Here is a 19,082-nt window from a genome sequence, read left to right as displayed (position 1 = left end):
TCAACGGGTTACAGACTCAGTACACCGTCACCGTGACTGTGGTAATGATGCAGTATTCTGTAACTTGTCTGTATAATGACGTACTTGTCTTCTGGGTTTCACCAGCGTAGTCAACGGGTTACAGACTCACACCGTCACCGTGACAGTGGTACTGATGCAGTATTCTGTAACTTGTCTGTATAAGAACGTACTATTTAGTTCATACATCTGTTGTTGTTGAGATTATTACGGGTTAGGGCTGGACGGAGCTGGAGATTTACGAGCGACTCTTACATTTATGACGTTAATAGTGTCATGTTGGTCAGGGGATGTATACGTCATAGTTATATCGTGAAGTAATGAAGGTAACTGTTAAAGTATGTAGGAGTCAGTCAAAGTAACTGCAATGTCAAAGTCAAAGTAACAATGAAACATTATTTTAACTCCCAACACGAATCTCAGCCGGCTTGTACAATGCATGCCTCCAACAGAGTTATCGTTTTTGTATCTGCAAGATTTTACACATTCATCGTAACTCACATACATTAACACAGACTAACGACTGGCGCGGCGCTAAGGTTGCTTTGAACAATGGCACCCTGGTTGTTTGATGCACAACATCAGCAGTAAACAAGGGCGTGGCGGACTGAGACTGTACGAAGGATGTGACGTACTGTGGTTTAAAGTGGATTTAATATACCATATCTCCCATACCATCTGGAAATCAATATTTTATTATAGAATCATTAATCTTTGTTTACTGTTAAAGAAAAATATGTATAATGTTGACATGACGTAACGTATCCGTGACGTCACCTGCATCGTTATTACATTATTATAGTCTGTTTGTCGATACAAGCCTGTCTGTTCTTCATGAAGGTGAGAACTGGTTTACACATCAAAACCATGATAAAATCATAATGCAAAACCGTATGACTATCTTTTGGATAAAATCAACCCATATCTCTGAATCTTAAACACATGGGTTTAGATTAAATGTGTTTGTCGTTTAAAATTGGATAAAATACATAGTTACACAACACAAATAATGGCACATGCATTCCACCAACAAAGTTTGCAATGTCAGACTGGACATCTTACCTGCAGACCCTTGTTTTAGCGGTTTTATGAATCTCAACAGATATTATCCCTGTGGATTGAACAAGGACTGAATAGTAATATCTAAACAATAACTAACGAGTGACGGGGAATGACCCATACGGTAAATTATCAACATCTACGCCTTAATATACGATAATTCAGAACTCGACACAGGATGAGCGACTGACATTAACGCCAGTCTAAGTATTCCACTGTGATGCTACACTTGGGCATTCTACCACTTTGGTGAAACCCACGTGCACCATACAGACCCTGAAACAAAAATAGTGTATCCAATGTAAAATGAAGAAAGTCTCTGGGGTCCTTTTCATTGTATTTTTTGTATATTTTTAAAGACATTTTTTTAAAAATATGTTCATTTCAGAGACTAAACGTAAGTCTACGTGCTTATAAATCTAGACATAAGTTTACAGAGAGAATCGTCACGCAAACCCATTCTGGTTGCCGAAGGGAAGCAACTCTACACAGTGCATTTGCCAACCGGACAAACACAGAGCAGCGTCCAGGACTCGTGTTCCATAGTCAGGCTTTCACGGCAGAGTGTCGGACCGTGAAAGAAATGTTGCAGAAGGGAGTATAGGCTTAGCACTGGGTACATGAATATTCAACTTGATCGAACGAACGTCTTCCGCTTCCTGTGCTTCGAGTGAACATGATGAAAGTGAATATTAGTAATAGAAGTTGTAGTAATATCATAGTCAGGAAGGGTAACTCTCATTATTTGTAGGAGTTGTGAGTACTCTCCCTTAGACATGACCTAGGCACTAACCGTATGAATATAGATGTCTTTTCCGTTGCTAAATGCCAGTTTACATTAAAAATCTCTTTCATAGGTGAATCGGAAGAAATAGCGAAAGTCCGCACATGCGCAGTGACATTGTCCTTTGCGGCGTCATGACAACTCTTACCTCCTTCCTGTGTGTCAGCCATTTTGACAGAGTACACAACAAAAATGGGAAATAAATTGTTCGGATGTTATGAAGGTGTACTCTAGGATTTGGGATTAGATTGTCTGAAAAGAGATTTTCGTTCATCGACTTTGAGTATGAGAGTGAGTAGTTTAAATGCTTACATTTCTGTAATTGACTGTTTGTTGTTGAACGTCGCACTCAGCAATATTCCAGTTAATATACAGTAGCAGCTGTCTGTTAAAAATCGAGTCTGTATCACAATTCAGGGATCAACAGCATGGGCATCCACCTGCGCAATTGGGACACGGTGACATGTGTCAACCAAGTAAACGAGTCTGACTATCCGATCCCGTTTGTTGTCTCACTGCAAACATTGGTTGCTGAAGACCAATTCTAACCCGGAACAATCGATCGCGATTTCTCTGACTGTACCTACAATAAATATTCCAAAGATTTTCCATGCAGAAAAGTGATTCTGGTAATGTGATACCAAGTGACCACAAAATTCATTTATTAGATCTACTGATTATGTTTTTAGACACTCAAGAATCATGCGTTGTCTTCTCATCGATGAAATGAGCAACTATAGAAGATCTCACTAATCTATAAACATACGATGACTTTATCTTAAAAACAAGCCATCATCCGAATATTTACAAAGTCCATGTCAGGCAACACACCTGCTTGCAGCGTGAGTAAACACTTCCGTCCGAAAACATATCAATTTATGATGTTTGAAAACTCTAACGTCAGGATACTTCTGACTGGACCTTTCTACTTTCTAATCAAATATTCATAGATCTACTTATACTTTTACAGTGCATGTGGTCCACCAACAGTGGTGTTGGGAGATGGGACCAGATGTCTGGTAGACACACTATCTGGATACCAGCTGGTAAACCTGTTAACCTCTCCCTGGGTCCTGGCTGCCTACAGCAAAGCCCATCAAAGCCATACTTTCAGCCATCTGTGACTGGCACCACCGTGTCTCCTGCAGAACAGCAGTCTATGAACCCTGTGTTTCAGCCAGCCATGCCACAGCTACCATCCCATGGCATCAGACATAGGGAGATGATGTGTTTGTCTGGCCCTTTCACCAGTCAGCTTCATATCAGCCTTCCCCAGTCTGAGCTTGATCTGCCCCTGTTGAGAGCAGAGGTATCACAGTATAGTATTGTTATTGCTTTTGTAAATGGAACAAAGGTACATATTTTTCTGTCTCCTCTATGATAAATGCAATGTTTTGATACATTGACTGTAACCCCCATCAGGACTTCTCCTGTGTCATGTCCCCGCTTGACCTTCCCAAACCTGACCCCCAACCCAATCCTGTAGTCCAAATTGAAACTACAGCCATACCTACAGCAAGCCCAACCAAAAGCAAGTCAAAGACCCCTAGCTCGCCAAAGGGGAAGCCTGGCCTCAAGCCCTGCAAACACAAGCCCCACACATTCAGGCCAAAACCCAAGCCAAAGCCAGAGAAAGTGAGGATGCCTCACCCAGAGAGCAAGCCCTACTTTGTGCCTCAGCCTCTTGGATCTAAGCACATCAAACCCCAGAGCAGAACCCTTGGGAACCGTATCACTAAACCCTTGGGTGACCATGGTATCATTAAGCCTTCATATAAGCTTAGTTTTGCTGAAGAGTTGTTGTTTGCTGATAGTGCTTACTTGATCCAAATTCTGTCTTGTCCAGTACAGGAAGCAAGACTTTGCCTGTTAAGAAAGTAAAGGATAAGGTTATTTCAGAATCAAAGAGTACTAAGTCAGGTGATGTCACTGTTACTAAACAAAGTGTTAATCTATCCAAGGCACTTGACAAAGCTGAACTCAACTCTGATGATGATGAATATGATGTGGAATATCTGTATCTCACTAAACTCATTTTAAGGAAAAAGAAAAAGTCCATTGCTCAGCCTAGCACAGAGCCCCTGCCCTCACGCAAGAGGAAGTGCCCAGATGACAACTGCGAGGTGCCCCAAACTGTGAAGCAGACAAGACTGGAGGAGCCCCAGGACACTCTGGAGGACTTGGAAGCTCTCCTGGCTGAGTACAGCACCAATCTCTCATCTGGCACCAGGGACTTCTAAACACTGTAAAGTGCAGGGGACAGGTAAGTATAGACAAGTGAATTGCGGTTAGGCTTATGTTAGTGCACACCCTTCAACAAGTGTTTCTAAAAATAACGCCTTGGTTTAGTACTAGGCAGTTCTGTCAACTTGCACATTGAAAGCACATTTTCATCTGTTTCCACTTCTTTTGTATTTGCCAATATTCAGCATTGATAGCTACTTCTTAGTGAGTGCTTTGTTAATCTGATATATATAAAATGTAGGTCACTATTCAGTGTCTGTATCAATATGTGATTTATAGTAATAATGTACCCTAATCTGCTCTGCTCTGTCCACCCTTCTCTTAACTGTCACTGATCCTGCACCGTCTTCCTATTCTTTACTGTCCTACTCTGCCCTTCTCTGTTCTGTCATTCTCTACTGTACTACACATTTCTTTAGTAATCTACTCTCGTTACCTTGTACTATAGTAATGCAATCTCGTACTGTCCTACGTCCTCCTGCTCCTTACCTACTCTCTATACCTTGTACTATAGTGATGTAATCTCGTACTGTCCTACGTCCTCCTGCTCCTTACCTACTCTCTATATCTTGTACTATAGTGATGTAATCTGGTACTGTCCTACGTCCTCCTGCTCCTTACTTACTCTCTCTCCTTGTTACCTTGTACTATAGTGATGTAATCTCGTACTGTCCTACGTCCTCCTGCTCCTTACCTACTCTCTCTACCTTGTACTATAGTGATGTAATCTCGTACTGTCCTACGTCCTCCTGCTCCTTACTTACTCTCTCTACCTTGTACTATAGTGATGTAATCTGGTACTGTCCTACGTCCTCCTGCTCCTTACTTACTCTCTATACCTTGTACTATAGTGATGTAATCTCGTACTGTCCTACGTCCTCCTGCTCCTTACTTACTCTCTCTACCTTGTACTATAGTGATGTAATCTCGTGCACTGTCCTACGTCCTCCTGCTCCTTACTTACTCTCTCTCTACCTTGTACTATAGTGATGTAATCTCGTACTGTCCTACGTCCTCCTGCTCCTTACTTACTCTCTCTACCTTGTACTATAGTGATGTAATCTCGTACTGTCCCTCCTCCTGCTCCTTCCTCCTGCTTTGTACTATAGTGATGTAATCTTAATCTCCCTCTCTCTCTCTCTCACCTTGTACTATAGTGATGTAATCTCGTACTGTCCCACGTCCTCCTGCTCCTTACTTACTACTCTCTCTACCTTGTACTATAGTGATGTAATCTCGTACTGTCCTACGTCCTCCTGCTCCTTACTTACTCTCTCTACCTTGTACTATAGTGATGTAATCTCGTACTGTCCTACGTCCTCCTGCTCCTTACTTACTCTCTCTACCTTGTACTATAGTGATGTAATCTCGTACTGTCCTACGTCCCTCCTGCTCCTTACTTCTACTTTGTACTCTCACCTTGTACTCCTGTCCTGTAATCCTTTGTACTATAGTGATGTAATCTCGTACTGTCCTACGTCCCTCCTGCTCCTACTACTCTCTCTACCTTGTACTATAGTGATGTAATCTCGTACTGTCCTACGTCCTCCTGCTCCTTACTTACTCTCTCTACCTTGTACTATAGTGATGTAATCTCGTACTGTCCTACGTCCTCCTGCTCCTTACTTACTCTCTCTACCTTGTACTATAGTGATGTAATCTCGTACTGTCCTACGTCCTCCTGCTCCTTACTTACTCTCTCTCTACCTTGTACTATAGTGATGTAATCTCGTACTGTCCCACGTCCCTCCTGCTCCTTACTTACTCTCTCTACCTTGTACTATAGTGATGTAATCTCGTACTGTCCTACGTCCTCCTGCTCCTTACTTACTCTCTCTACCTTTGTACTATAGTGATGTAATCTCTCGTACTGTCCTACGTCCTCCTGTCCTCCTTACTTACTCTCTACCTTGTACTATAGTGATGTAATCTCGTACTGTCCTACGTCCTCCTGCTCCTTACTTACTCTCTCTACCTTGTACTATAGTGATGTAATCTCGTACTGTCCTACGTCCCTCCTGCTCCTTACTTACTCTCTACCTTGTACTATAGTGATGTAATCTGTACTGTCCTACGTCCTCCCTGCTCCTTACTCTACTCTCTACCTTGTACTATAGTGATGTAATCTCGTGTACTGTCCCACGTCCCTCCTGCTCCTTACTTACTCTCTCTACCTTGTACTATAGTGATGTAATCTCGTACTGTCCTACGTCCTCCTGCTCCTTACTTACTCTCTCTACCTTGTACTATAGTGATGTAATCTCGTACTGTCCTACGTCCTCCTGCTCCTTACTTACTCTCTCTACCTTGTACTATAGTGATGTAATCTCGTACTGTCCTACGTCCTCCTGCTCCTTACTTACTCTCTCTACCTTGTACTATAGTGATGTAATCTCGTACTGTCCTACGTCCTCTGTCCCTTACTTACTCCTCTACCTTGTACCTATAGTGATGTAATCTGTACTGTCCTACGTCCTCCTACCTTGTACTATAGTCTACCTGTACTATGTGTCCTGTCTCGTACTGTCCTACGTCCTCCTGCTCCTTACTTACTCTCTCACTCTCTCTACCTTGTACTATGTAGTGATGTAATCTCTTACTGTCCTCCTACCTCCTCCCCTCCATCTCTCCTACTTACTCTCTCTACCTTGTACCTACTATAGTGATGTATCTCTGTACTTGTCTTACGTCCTCCTACCCTTCTCTCTACCTTGTACTATAGTGATGTAATCCGTGCACTGTCCTCCTCCTCCTACCTTACTCTCTCTCTACCTTGTACTATAGTGATGTAATCCTCTCGCACTGTCCTATTCCTCCTGCTCACTTACTCTCTCTACCTACCTACTATAGTGATGTAATCCTCGTACTGTCCTACGTCCTCCTGCTGTCCTTACTTCCCTACTCTCTACCTTGTACTTACTCTCTACCTTGTACTATGTAATCTCGTACTGTCCTACGTCCCTCCTGCTCCCACTTACTCTCTCTACCTTGTACTATAGTGATGTAATCTCTGTACTGTCCCACGTCCTCCTGTCCCTTACTCTCTGTCTACCTTGTACTTATAGTGATGTAATCTCGTACTGTCCTACGTCCTCCTGTCTCCTTACTTACTTACTCTCTACCTTGTACTATAGTGATGTAATCTCACACTCCCTACGTCCTCCTGCTCCTTACTTACTCTCTACCTTGTACTATAGTGATGTAATCTCGTACTGTCCTACGTCCCTCCTGCTCCTTACTTCTACTCTCTCTACCTTGTACTATAGTGATGTAATCTCTGTACTGTCCTACGTCCTCCTGTTCTTACTTCCTCTCTCTTACCTTTGTACTATAGTGATGTAATCTGTACTGTCCTACGTCCTCCTGCTCCTACTTCTTACTCTCTCTACCTTGTACTATAGTGATGTAATCCTCGTACTGTCCTACTGTCCTCCCTGTCCTCCTGCTCCTACCTTGTACTCTCTGTCTCGTACTGTCCTTGTACTATACTCTCTCTACCTTGTACCATAGTCTGTACGTCCCTCCCTCCTCCTGCTCCTTACTTACTCTCTCTCTACCTTGTACTATAGTGATGTAATCTCGTACTGTCCTACGTCCTCCTGCTCCTTACTTACTCTCTCTACCTTGTACTATAGTGATGTAATCTGTACTGTCCTACGTCCTCCTGCTCCTTTACTTACTCTCTCTACCTTGTACTATAGTGATGTAATCTGTGTACTGTCCTACGTCCTCCTGCTCCTTACTTCTACTCTCTCTACCTTGTACTATAGTGATGTAATCTCGTACTGTCCTACGTCCTCCTGCTCCTTACTTACTCTACTCTCTACCTTGTACTATATAGTGATGTAATCTCGTACTGTCCTACGTCCTCTGCTCTGCTCCTCTCTGCCTATAGTGATGTAATCTCACTTGTCCTGTCCTCTCTACCTTGTACTATACTATAGTGATGTAATCTCGTACTGTCCCTACGTCCTCCTGCTCCTTACTTACTCTCTCTCTATATCTTGTACTATAGTGATGTAATCTCTGTACTGTCCTACGTCCTCCTGCTCCTTACTTACTCTCTCTACCTTGTACTATAGTGATGTAATCTCGTACTGCCCTACGTCCTCCTGCTCCTTACTTACTCTCTCTACCTTGTACTATAGTGATGTAATCTCGTACTGTCCTACGTCCTCCTGCTCCTTACTTACTCTCTCTACCTTGTACTATAGTTATGTAATCTCGTACTGCCCTACGTCCTCCTGCTCCTTACTTACTCTCTCTACCTTGTACTATAGCGATGTAATCTCGTACTGTCCTACGTCCTCCTGCTCCTTACTTACACCCTCTACCTTGTACTATAGTGATGTAATCTCGTACTGTCCTACGTCCTCCTGCTCCTTACTTACTCTCTCTACCTTGTACTATAGTGATGTAATCTCGTACTGTCCTACGTCGTCCTGCTCCTTACTTACTCTCTCTACCTTGTACTATAGTGATGTAATCTCGTACTGTCCTACGTCCTCCTGTTCCTTACTTACTCTCTCTTGTATTCCACTCTCCCTTTCTCTCTACTGTCCTACTCTTTCCTCCTCTCTACTGTCTCGCTCTCTCCTCCACTCTGCTGTCTCACTCTCTTCTCCTCTCTACTGTCCTACTCTCTGCTGTCTCTCTCTCTCTCCTCCTCCTCTCTGCTGTCTCACTCTCTTCTCCTTTATACTGTCCTACTCTCTACTGTCTCACTCTCTCCTACTCTCTACTGTCCTGCTCTCCACTGTCCTATTCTCTACTGTCTCACTCTCTCCTCCTCTCTACTGTCCTTCTCTCCTGCTCTCCACTGTTCTACTCTCTACTGTCTCACCCTCTCCTCCTCTCTGCTGTCTCACTCTTTTCTCCTCTCTACTGAGAGTAAAGGGGCGGCTGTGAGGGGAGGTTGGAGGCCGTGTACTTAGATGTAACTTTTATAAATACATGTGTTTGTTTCGTGTGTGTTGTGTTTACAATGTCTCCTAATAAATATATCTTTGCAGCCTTAGTTAGTAGTAGCTGTGTTGTACCTCAACAAGAAAGTTAAATCGTGTTGTTACTAGTCAGTTATTGTAACTGCACTGTATCGATTGAGATATAATATGCAAAACATGGCTCAAGCGACTAAATAATGTGTTGGTAGCCTACAGTACTCATGAGTTAAAAGCTGCTGTTTGAACATTACATATCTGTGCGTGATTTCGTTAATTGGTCACTCGGATATATATACAGCATCATATTGTGGAAGTCACTCGGATATAAATACAGCATCATATTGTGGAAGTCACTCGGATATATATACAGCATCATATTGTGGAAGTCACTCGGATATATATACAGCATCATATTGTGGAAGAGAAGAAACAACTTTGTTTACTGTGTCTTCAATCAAGGATTTTACACAAATGGTCAATACTTGACTTCGAACAGTCCACACATATGTAGTCAGTATAATGGCTAATGAGGAACCGGGTTGATGTCCAGTAACCCATTCTTGTCGTAAGAGGCGACTAACGGAATCGGGTGGTCAGGCTCGCTGACTTGGTTGACACATGTCATCGGTTCCCAATTTCGCAGATCGATGTTAATGATGCTGATCATTGGATTGTCTGGTCCAGACTCGATTATTTACAGACTGCCGCTATATAGCTGGAGTATTGCTGAGTGCGGCGTAAAAATAAACTCACTCACTCCATTGAGAGCTATTCATACTCAGCTGTCATTGCCACAACACATCCTCAAGCATATATGACTTTGCAATTGAAACTAATCGAATCTGCGCACAAAAGGTGGGTGAGTGATAGTTTGATACAGCAACATTAGCAGTTTTAGCCTGTTTCCTCCGATAGTAGGGATTTACTGAGAACAGAAAAGTCTAGACGTTCAAAGGAAATCGACCCATCCAACTGACATTTGGGACTGTAAATATACTTTTACATGATGTCACATTGTGGGGACATTTACGTGAAGATTGTCTTGATGCTCACGTAAAATCTCTTACTTCTGCCACTAAATCGAATGAGTTCTCGTGTCATTGTCTGAAGTCTGTTTTCGTGTCAGTGGTTCCTGTACCAGGGAAGACCCTGAACGAAGTCGATCGTAAACATTATTGGCTTTCTGTTACCTGTTCTATGGTCAGCTGATCACAATGTACCATTGAACGTTCTGGCCACTGACTTCTGCTAGTTTCCAGCATGCCTTCACCCTCTATACGAAATCAGATAAATTAAATACTTTGATAAGGATAATTCATGACTGACAACATAATGTCCCACAAAGATTAATCGACCTTCATAGAAATTGTCAGAATTTCACTGTCAGCAACGTTCCACTTGTCTCCCTCACTCGACACAACTTTTATCTTCATCCTCCTTCCTGTTCCAATTGTTCCCTAAAACCCCTCCTTTGTTTCTCCTCCCCTCACTGTTACATCCTCTTCGTTATTCCCTTCCTTCTCCTGGTAGCTCCTGGCGTTTGTTATTGCACTCACCTCGTCACTGCTGCTCCTATTGTTTTCTATTGCCAACTGTTCTCAAGTTCAAACCAACCGATTAACCCAGAGCAACATGCATTTTCTGCTTTAGGTCCGTACATGAGAGACACCTTCACTGTTCTGTTTACTGCACAAGGAGCTGTGGGTTATAGGGTGTATCAGCACTTTGATAAACTACAGCGTCATTTTCAGATGCGTGTGAGCTGACATGTCAATCAAACCTATGTGTTCACACTATGTCCGTTAATTTCTTTCGCTGGCATCCCCAGGCGCGTAGCAAGCCACTTTTTTCGTGTAAGCCCGATAGGCTGCTAAGCTTTATATTTAGATAGTATTGAGGGTTTGCCCAACCTTTTTCGCAACAATCATGTGTAAGCCCGGGAATATTTTGTGTAATGGTAGCTACGTCCCTGATCCCGAAGCCGTGTCTGAATTCTATGATCGTGGGTCCTTGTCACAAATTCTGATTAAGATTGTTTGGTTTGTTGTTTTTACGCCGCACACGGCAATATTCCAGCTATACGGCGGCGGTCTGTAAATAATCGAGTCTGGACCAGACAATCCAGTGATCAACAGCACGATCATTAATCTACGCAATTGGGATACGATTATACTGATTATGACGATTTTAACGATACATTGCCTGTTAAGTTACAAGCTGGCTATTGTCATTATCATTATTGCATATGATACCTAACAGCGGATTAGCTGAATGACATCAATGAGTTGGAGGACAGTATTTACTAGTATAAAGGTGTATTGTATAACACTTCAGGAATCATGGGAAGTTGTCTCTTGGAACGTGCGTATTTCGTTGCATACTGATGTATTTCCACATGTAGATCTGAAGCAGTATACATTCTTACTCTTATGTGCCCATATTGTTCTGAAACCAGTACGCCATATGTATCGTTAAATAACAACAAACATCAGAGTTGGAAACGATCTCTGTTTATGTCGGAATGATTCACAATAAGTTTGTTACTGGAAGTTCGTTAGTGTTTCTGAAGACATGCCAAGAGAGGGTTTGAAAGGCTTGTGGTAACTGAATGACATTTTTCAGGGGACTGCGGTGTTAGTACTCGTCACCCTCATCCTCCTCTGCATCTTTGGAGTCGACTCCAACCTCCTCGTAGTCCTTCTCCAGAGCAGCCAAGTCCTCACGGGCCTCGGAGAACTCTCCCTCCTCCATACCCTCACCCACGTACCAGTGGACGAAGGCTCGCTTGGCGTACATCAGATCGAACTTGTGGTCAAGACGAGCCCAGGCCTCGGCAATAGCAGTGGTGTTGCTCAACATGCAGACGGCTCTCTGGACCTTGGCCAGGTCACCACCGGGGACAACTGTTGGTGGCTGGTAGTTAATGCCAACCTTGAAACCAGTGGGACACCAATCGACGAACTGGATGCTTCTCTTGGTCTTGATGGTAGCGATGGCAGCGTTGACGTCCTTCGGGACGACGTCTCCTCGGAAAAGCAGACAACAGGCCATGTACTTGCCGTGACGGGGATCGCATTTGACCATCTGATTAGCGGGCTCGAAACAAGCGCTGGTGATCTCAGCGACAGTCAGCTGCTCGTGGTAGGCTTTCTCCGCAGAGATGACTGGGGCATAGGTAGCCAGAGGGAAGTGGATACGTGGGTAGGGCACCAAGTTGGTCTGGAACTCAGTCAGATCCACGTTCAGGGCACCGTCAAATCGGAGAGAGGCAGTGATAGAGCTGACAATCTGGCCAATCAGACGGTTCAGATTGGTGTACGTTGGTCGCTCAATATCAAGGTTGCGTCGACAGATGTCGTAGATAGCCTCGTTGTCGACCATGAAGGCGCAGTCGGAGTGTTCCAGGGTTGTGTGGGTGGTCAAGATGGAGTTGTAGGGCTCCACGACGGCGGTAGAGATCTGAGGAGCGGGGTAGATAGAAAATTCCAGTTTGGACTTCTTTCCGTAGTCAACGCTCAGTCGCTCCATCAGCAGTGAACTGAAGCCGGAGCCAGTACCGCCACCGAAGCTGTGGAAGATGAGGAAGCCCTGGAGTCCAGAGCACTGGTCAGCTAGCTTCCTAAGTCTGTCCAGAACAGAATCAATCAGCTCCTTGCCCACGGTGTAGTGGCCACGGGCGTAGTTGTTGGCGGCGTCCTCCTTGCCGGTGATGAGCTGCTCGGGGTGGAACAGCTGGCGGTAGGTGCCGGAACGGACCTCATCTGTTGAACAGAAAAGAGTGAGTGAGTGAATGAGTGAGTGAGTGAGTATGGTTTTACGTCGCTTTTAGCAATATTCTAGTAGCATCAAGGTGGGCTTCACACATTGTACCCATGTGGGAAATTGAACCCGGGTCTTCGGCTTGACGAGCGAACGTTTTAACTACTAGGCTACCCCACCGCCCCCTGAACAGAAAAAGAACCATGAAGACAAGCCCCGAGAGAGTTGTGAGATGCTTCCTTTTCCCAAATTATGATGAGGTTAAGTTGACGCAATTGTCAATGCTCTTACCGACAACAGTTGGCTCAAGGTCAACGAAGACGGCCCTGGGGACGTGTTTCCCTGCTCCAGTCTCGCTGAAGAAGGTGTTGAAGGAGTCGTCCCCAGCCCCGAGGGTCTTGTCCGAGGGCATCTGGCCATCAGGCTGGATGCCGTGCTCCAGGCAATACAACTCCCAGCATGCATTGCCCATCTGGACTCCGGCCTGGCCGACGTGGATAGAGATACATTCCCTCTGGAAACAAGAATAGACAAGTTAAACAAGAAACCAAGAATCCATCCCTAGAATGAAATAGTTTGTTTGTCTTATTTCATTGAAGATAAAAAAAAATTCACAATGCTTTCATATTTGATATTCAAATTTTTCTTCAATACTTCTTCTCCGTTGCCGCAGCAATTGTAAGATACATATCACATTAACTCGTAACCACGGAGACAGTGAAATATCCAGTAGTCAGTTTCGAAAACAACTGAGTGCAAATGATCATATATTTTCAAACCAGCATTGCTAGGTAAACGACACGTATTTTGTTAATCAGAGGGAAATGCCAACTTTGTCGGATCCGTTGCATTATGCTTGGATGTAAATACATGTAGTATTATCGATCTGTGAAATTAACCGATGATAGCGAAGTGCCGAGCTACATAGCTCTCATGGTGGCGGTGATTCACGACTGAGTGTAATTGTCTGGTTGGACCACAACACAGTACACACATAATTATGTCAGAGGCGGTGAAATCCTTCCCACACTGTATGTATCGGTATCATATGGTGGAAGAATGTCGGAAGTTCGATCCCCTGACCGCGTCAGAACAAAGCGTGAGTGAGTTTTTAGTTTTACGCCGCTTTTAGCAATATTCCAGCATATCATGGCGGGGGACACCAGAAATTGGCTTCACACATTGTACCCATGTGTGTAATCGAACCCCGGTCTTTGGCGTGACGAACGAACGCTTTAACCACGAGGCTACCCCACCGTACTTACAACAAAGTGGTTAGACTATTCCACTTGCCTATTCCACAGACTATCCTGCCTGGCCCTCGAACTGAAAGGGCTAAGTCTGGCCAGCATGGCATCCAGTGAACCAGCACTATAGAACTATAAATCTGGATGGGTGAAAACAACCACACACACGTGCATGACGCTGTGTCAGTTCTGGCGTCACGATGGCGTTGATGTCAAGGACCGGCCGCCCCGTTCCCCAGACTTGAACCCGATCTAATACATTTGGGACGAGCTGGGAAGACAAGGGCGGCAGCTAATGAATCAATGCCAGATCTTCATAGAGCTTGGGCAAGCACTTGCTGACCAATGTCGGCGACTTCCGGTTACAGATTCTCCTGTCCACGAGGAGACGTATTGTTGCTGTCACGGCCGACCTAGTAGGTCACATTCGTTATTAGCTTCTTCTGTTCCCAACATTTGATCAGTATCAGTACCAGTTGGACTAACGTTAGTCTCTCAATATATATAATATTGACATTAACAAATAATCCCATTTAAATTGAAAGGAGCCCCAGTGAGATGGGGGAACCTGGGGAAATCTAGACTTGCTTCACTTATTGCTGTAGCATTCAGGGAGGCCAGGCGGTGGGGCAGACTACAATATCAGTGTGAGGTTCGTGATAGGGCAACGTCATGCATTACTTTCCCAATAAAACGATGCCGCAATCCACATTTCATCGTCTGTATTGTTACCGGGATGGTAGCAGTGTGCTTCACATCTGTTTTCATATTTAATGCATTCATTACATCCGCTGTGGTATTCAACTCAACACGTGTCAAGTGTTTAATTTAGTTGAGTATATATGATCACAGTTACCAAATACTTCTGCTTTAGAACGCCAAGAACATTTCAGTCGTAGAGGTTGGAATAATCTGTCAAGTGTAACTAGAAATAGATCGTAGGGAGATTTGCAGGAGACTGCTGGTGACAGTCGTTGTCACTACTCCCTTCACCTGACCTGCAGATTGCAGGGAGTGCTGTAACATTTGTACAGTATAACGTGTAAATACTACACATGCAGATGTAACGATGTTGTGTCTAAATTTGGTAGCAAGCCCACGGAGATGTGTAAGTTTAGAATGTCACACGGTGTAATGACCAATGGCTGACATTTGATCGTATCTGTAGGTCGTGTGTAAACACTAACCCCGCCTTCATGGCATTATACAAGTTGTCTGTCTCACAGTCCCTGAACCACCTTACTTTCCCTACTGCCTAGCCCTCCCTGCAATATAGTCTGTCTCACAGTCCCTGAACCACCTTACTTTCCCTACTGCCTAGCCCTCCCTGCAATATAGTCTGTCTCACAGTCCCTGAACCACCTCACTGTCCCTACTGCCTAGCCCTCCCTGCAATATAGTCTGTCTCACAGTCCCTGAACCACCTCACTGTCCCTACTGCCTAGCCCTCCCTGCAATATAGTCTGTCTCACAGTCCCTGAACCACCTCACTGTCCCTACTGCCTAGCCCTCCCTGCAATATAGTCTGTCTCACAGTCCCTGAACCACCTCACTGTCCCTACTGCCTAGCCCTCCCTACAATATAGTCTGTCTCACAGTCCCTGAACCACCTCACTGTCCCTACAGCCCAGCCCTCCCTACAATGCTAAGTCCTAAATCAAGCAAGTCTAGATTTCCCCAGGTTGCCTTTAAAATGACCCCAATATGACTTCGCCTAGTCTGTCGTGCAGACCCTTAAAGAAATATATCCAATAAATGCAAGTCTAGAATATGTGGCAACTCTAGATTTCCACAGTTTCAGGGCGCCTTTTCATTATATATATATACATTTTTTTCTTCTTTTCTATGAACTGTTTTATCAGTAAAATATGTTTATTTCGGAGACTAGTTGTTAATCTAGACTTCGCCATAATTTGAATGTTCATCATCCCCGAAATCCTAATCATCCAAATTTCCATGATAACTGAAGGGTAAAACTGACAAAACGTCTCTCACGAAGGTCGGTCTGTTGTATGTACAGTTACAGTTAGAGTCTATGACACGAAGCCTGGCTGCTTCAGTGACCCCGGTTTTACAAGAGCGTTATAGACAAGATGAGCAGAGTTCTGGTCCAGTGCACCGAGTGTTTCGGGGAGCGTGACAAGCCTATGACTAAGTACATCATTAATATAGGATGGTGTATGGTCTGTTCTGAAAGTTGTCAAACTTGACTGGCTGGAGAACATCACCTGCCTGACGGCGGGAGCGAATTGGTTACGCATGGATGGACGTTAGCCCGGGGACAACTACATTCTGAACACGCTGGAATCATAATTATATGAAATTCATAATAATGAAACGTAGGTTAGTTCTGTAAGAGTTGGCGGCTGGAAACAATGTTATAAACAAAAGGACAACTGTCGCTCGGCGAGGAATGAGTGACGTTGACGAGATATAGTTATACATTTTGAAAATGTAATGGAGTCATGGTATCAGTCACACTTCTATCTAAATATACATTGCACAATGTTTACGAAAGTTTTAAAAATGAAACAGTCACTCATTTATTGTAGGGTATTCAGATAGATTAAGCAACATCTAACAAAGAACTTCTATGGCATCATAATCACCAGAGCAACACGATCTTTGGTTGAAAGAAATATTTGGGACAAGTGTTTATCAATAATGCCTGAGCATCAACATCATCTGAGGACAAGCCTTCAAGATGATGCGCCTTTGTCGATCCTAAAACCAACACACGACAACGAGAAATAAGATAGGCCTTTGTGTGTGGAATTTGTTCCGGTCATATAGAGGGTCTACAATTGTCTGTGCATATCTTCATAGAGGGTGGTTTTCACCACACCGTGAAATCATGTCATGAGATGAGATCTGCCGCCGTCACGGCTGGACAACGCCGGGAGGACAGTAGCATGTGTGGAATGTGGTCAGTAAACATTTAACAAGGGGCTTGGCAGCTGCGGTTTAAGAAAACACCTCAGTATACATAACTGTCACATCTGCTGAAACGTGAATATTTTCGAAGACAATGTCAAATACATGCGGTGGAAGTTTGTAACAAGGAAGATGAAAGTAAAGAATAAGCATCAAACATTTCACAAAAATAAAATATGCCGTTTCAAACATCCCCTATCCAACTGAACGTGCACATATTTACCATGTAACCAATTCATAGCAGTCTAGACTAATAGCAGTCCTGTGTCCTGAGTATATGTTTTGTTTGATTGTTCCTTAACGCCTCTCTCAGCAATATTTCAGGTGTATAGCGACCATAGCATATGTACATATAACCAGCATATATCTATATATGTGTCTATAAATCAGCCATCCAGCATCACATGATCGGTAGGGATACAGCATGAGTCACTGATCACCTATATAACTTTCCCCATACAACACAATACCGACGACAGATGTCGAGGGATAGTTAGCATTCCATTATGAGATACGTATCTTACACAGGATGCATAAACCATAACAATAGAAACGTCAGTGGTAGTTTTCCACACAGTTTTCGATACTGAGCTTGACCACCACCTGAATTGTTACTGTTGTTGTTGTTTTTTCAGTGGATGGATGTGCAATGTGTTAGGATGACCACACCAGACAGAAATCTCATTTGAGCCACAGAAGTGAAACGTGTAACCTACATGGCCTCAGGTCGACTACTGGGCAGAGATGATTCATGCATACGTTGTGGATATCAGTTCCATCGACATTTAATGTTTATCTCAAAGTAGCAATCTCTTAACCAGCAGATAATTATTACACCATAATTATTTACATTTCCTCATAAAGATAATTATTCTGTTTATGCACGTTCCAATCAATACAGGCAACATAACAAGCTCTATTCCTACAACAAGTGATTTTCGGTACTGACATAGCTCATGTGCTTAGAATGGTTTGCACTGATTAAATAAGTACATTTTCTACAATCAAAACAGAAAATCAACAACGCTTATACGTGCTCTCTGCAATCCAGTCTCAAACGAATCAATATCCTATTGATTAAATCATTATAAACTGGGTCAAGCAGACGACAGAAGAAAGAGCAGACGACAAATCTGAGAAATTTGCGAATGGTGTTTACAAAATACGGTTTTAAACGTTTAAACGTCATAAACTAGTATGACTAGTACTTACCATGTTGAATTATAGTGGATTGGAGATGTTGAGATGGAGGTAACGTTGTTTATTGGGACGAACAGTCCAGGCGACTCACGCAGACAGTAATGGATCTGTGGTGAGAGCGAGGTTGGTCTGGCGGTGGCGGGAGAGATGCCGCGGTATTTATACTGTGCGCACTCACAGAGGCACACCTACCGTCACTGAAGACACAGCCGTGTTGACACAGTCGATGAAGGTGTTCCGAACGACTGCTTTGAGTTTCCAAAATTATATACCTGTAAATAGTAAAGAGCCAACAATGCCAGCTGTTTGAAAAATGTTCTCGTATATACAAATTTCATGTCTAGTCATTAAGGCGTTCTCGCAAAGATCTTGGGTTACCTGGGTTAACATGTAACGACTGCTGTGAAATAGATGAGGTGGCGTAATGACCATCTACATCACTTTCATATATTGAAGTATAAACCCATTGTCTCAGTACGTCAGTATATCTCCACTCCCTGTACAAAGGAAACAGATATATTTAATATCAGTTAACGAATTTGCTTAATAAACATCAGTTTCTTACACAGTGAATCATTGACAACTTTAAAGAAGTGTCCTTTAAAATATTGATTTTATCAGTGTTCGTGACAGTTTACATAGAAAAGTTCGCATCAGGTAAAGGGCATCTTTTGAGCGGATGATGCGCAATCAATATACATACTGGACATGATGCGCAATCAATATACATACTGGACATGATGCGCAATCAGAATACATACTGGACATGATGCGCAATCAATATACATACTGGACATGATGCGCAATCAGAATACATACTGGACATGATGCGCAATCAGAATACATACTGGACATGATGCGCAATCAATATACATACTGGACATGATGCGCAAT

The 19,082-nt window shown here is 43.4% G+C and overlaps 2 protein-coding genes across 4 annotated transcripts in view; one reads left to right on the top strand and one right to left on the bottom strand.

The window, feature by feature from the left end:
• The window catches only part of LOC124276687 (tubulin alpha-1 chain-like), a 104,593-nt gene that overhangs the window by 34,945 nt on the left and 50,566 nt on the right, over nucleotides 1-19,082 (top strand). The gene's annotated exons all lie outside the window — the stretch shown is intronic.
• On the bottom strand, nucleotides 11,543-18,339 carry LOC124276693 (tubulin alpha-1 chain-like). Its single transcript, XM_046712339.1, has 3 exons — nucleotides 18,201-18,339; nucleotides 13,099-13,321; nucleotides 11,543-12,809 (listed from the first exon to the last, which is right to left on the bottom strand). The coding sequence occupies exons 1-3, from the start codon at nucleotides 18,201-18,203 to the stop codon at nucleotides 11,683-11,685; spliced, it is 1,353 nt and encodes a 450-aa protein (XP_046568295.1). The 5' UTR covers nucleotides 18,204-18,339; the 3' UTR covers nucleotides 11,543-11,682.

The sequence above is a fragment of the Haliotis rubra genome, unplaced genomic scaffold, assembly GCF_003918875.1.
Source record: "Haliotis rubra isolate DU_JTF1 unplaced genomic scaffold, ASM391887v1 Scf211, whole genome shotgun sequence".
In the NCBI taxonomy this organism is placed as follows: Eukaryota; Metazoa; Mollusca; class Gastropoda; order Lepetellida; family Haliotidae; genus Haliotis; species Haliotis rubra.
The sequence above is the reverse complement of the archived record's forward strand: the minus strand, read 5'-3'. Positions and strand labels throughout refer to the sequence as shown.

Bases quoted from the DNA above. Each gene is read 5' to 3' on its own strand.
- LOC124276693 (XM_046712339.1), bottom strand. The intron at 12,810-13,098 runs GTAAGAGCATTG...TCTGTTCAACAG, and splicing joins CCTTGAGCCAACTGTTGTCG to ATGAGGTCCGTTCCGGCACC.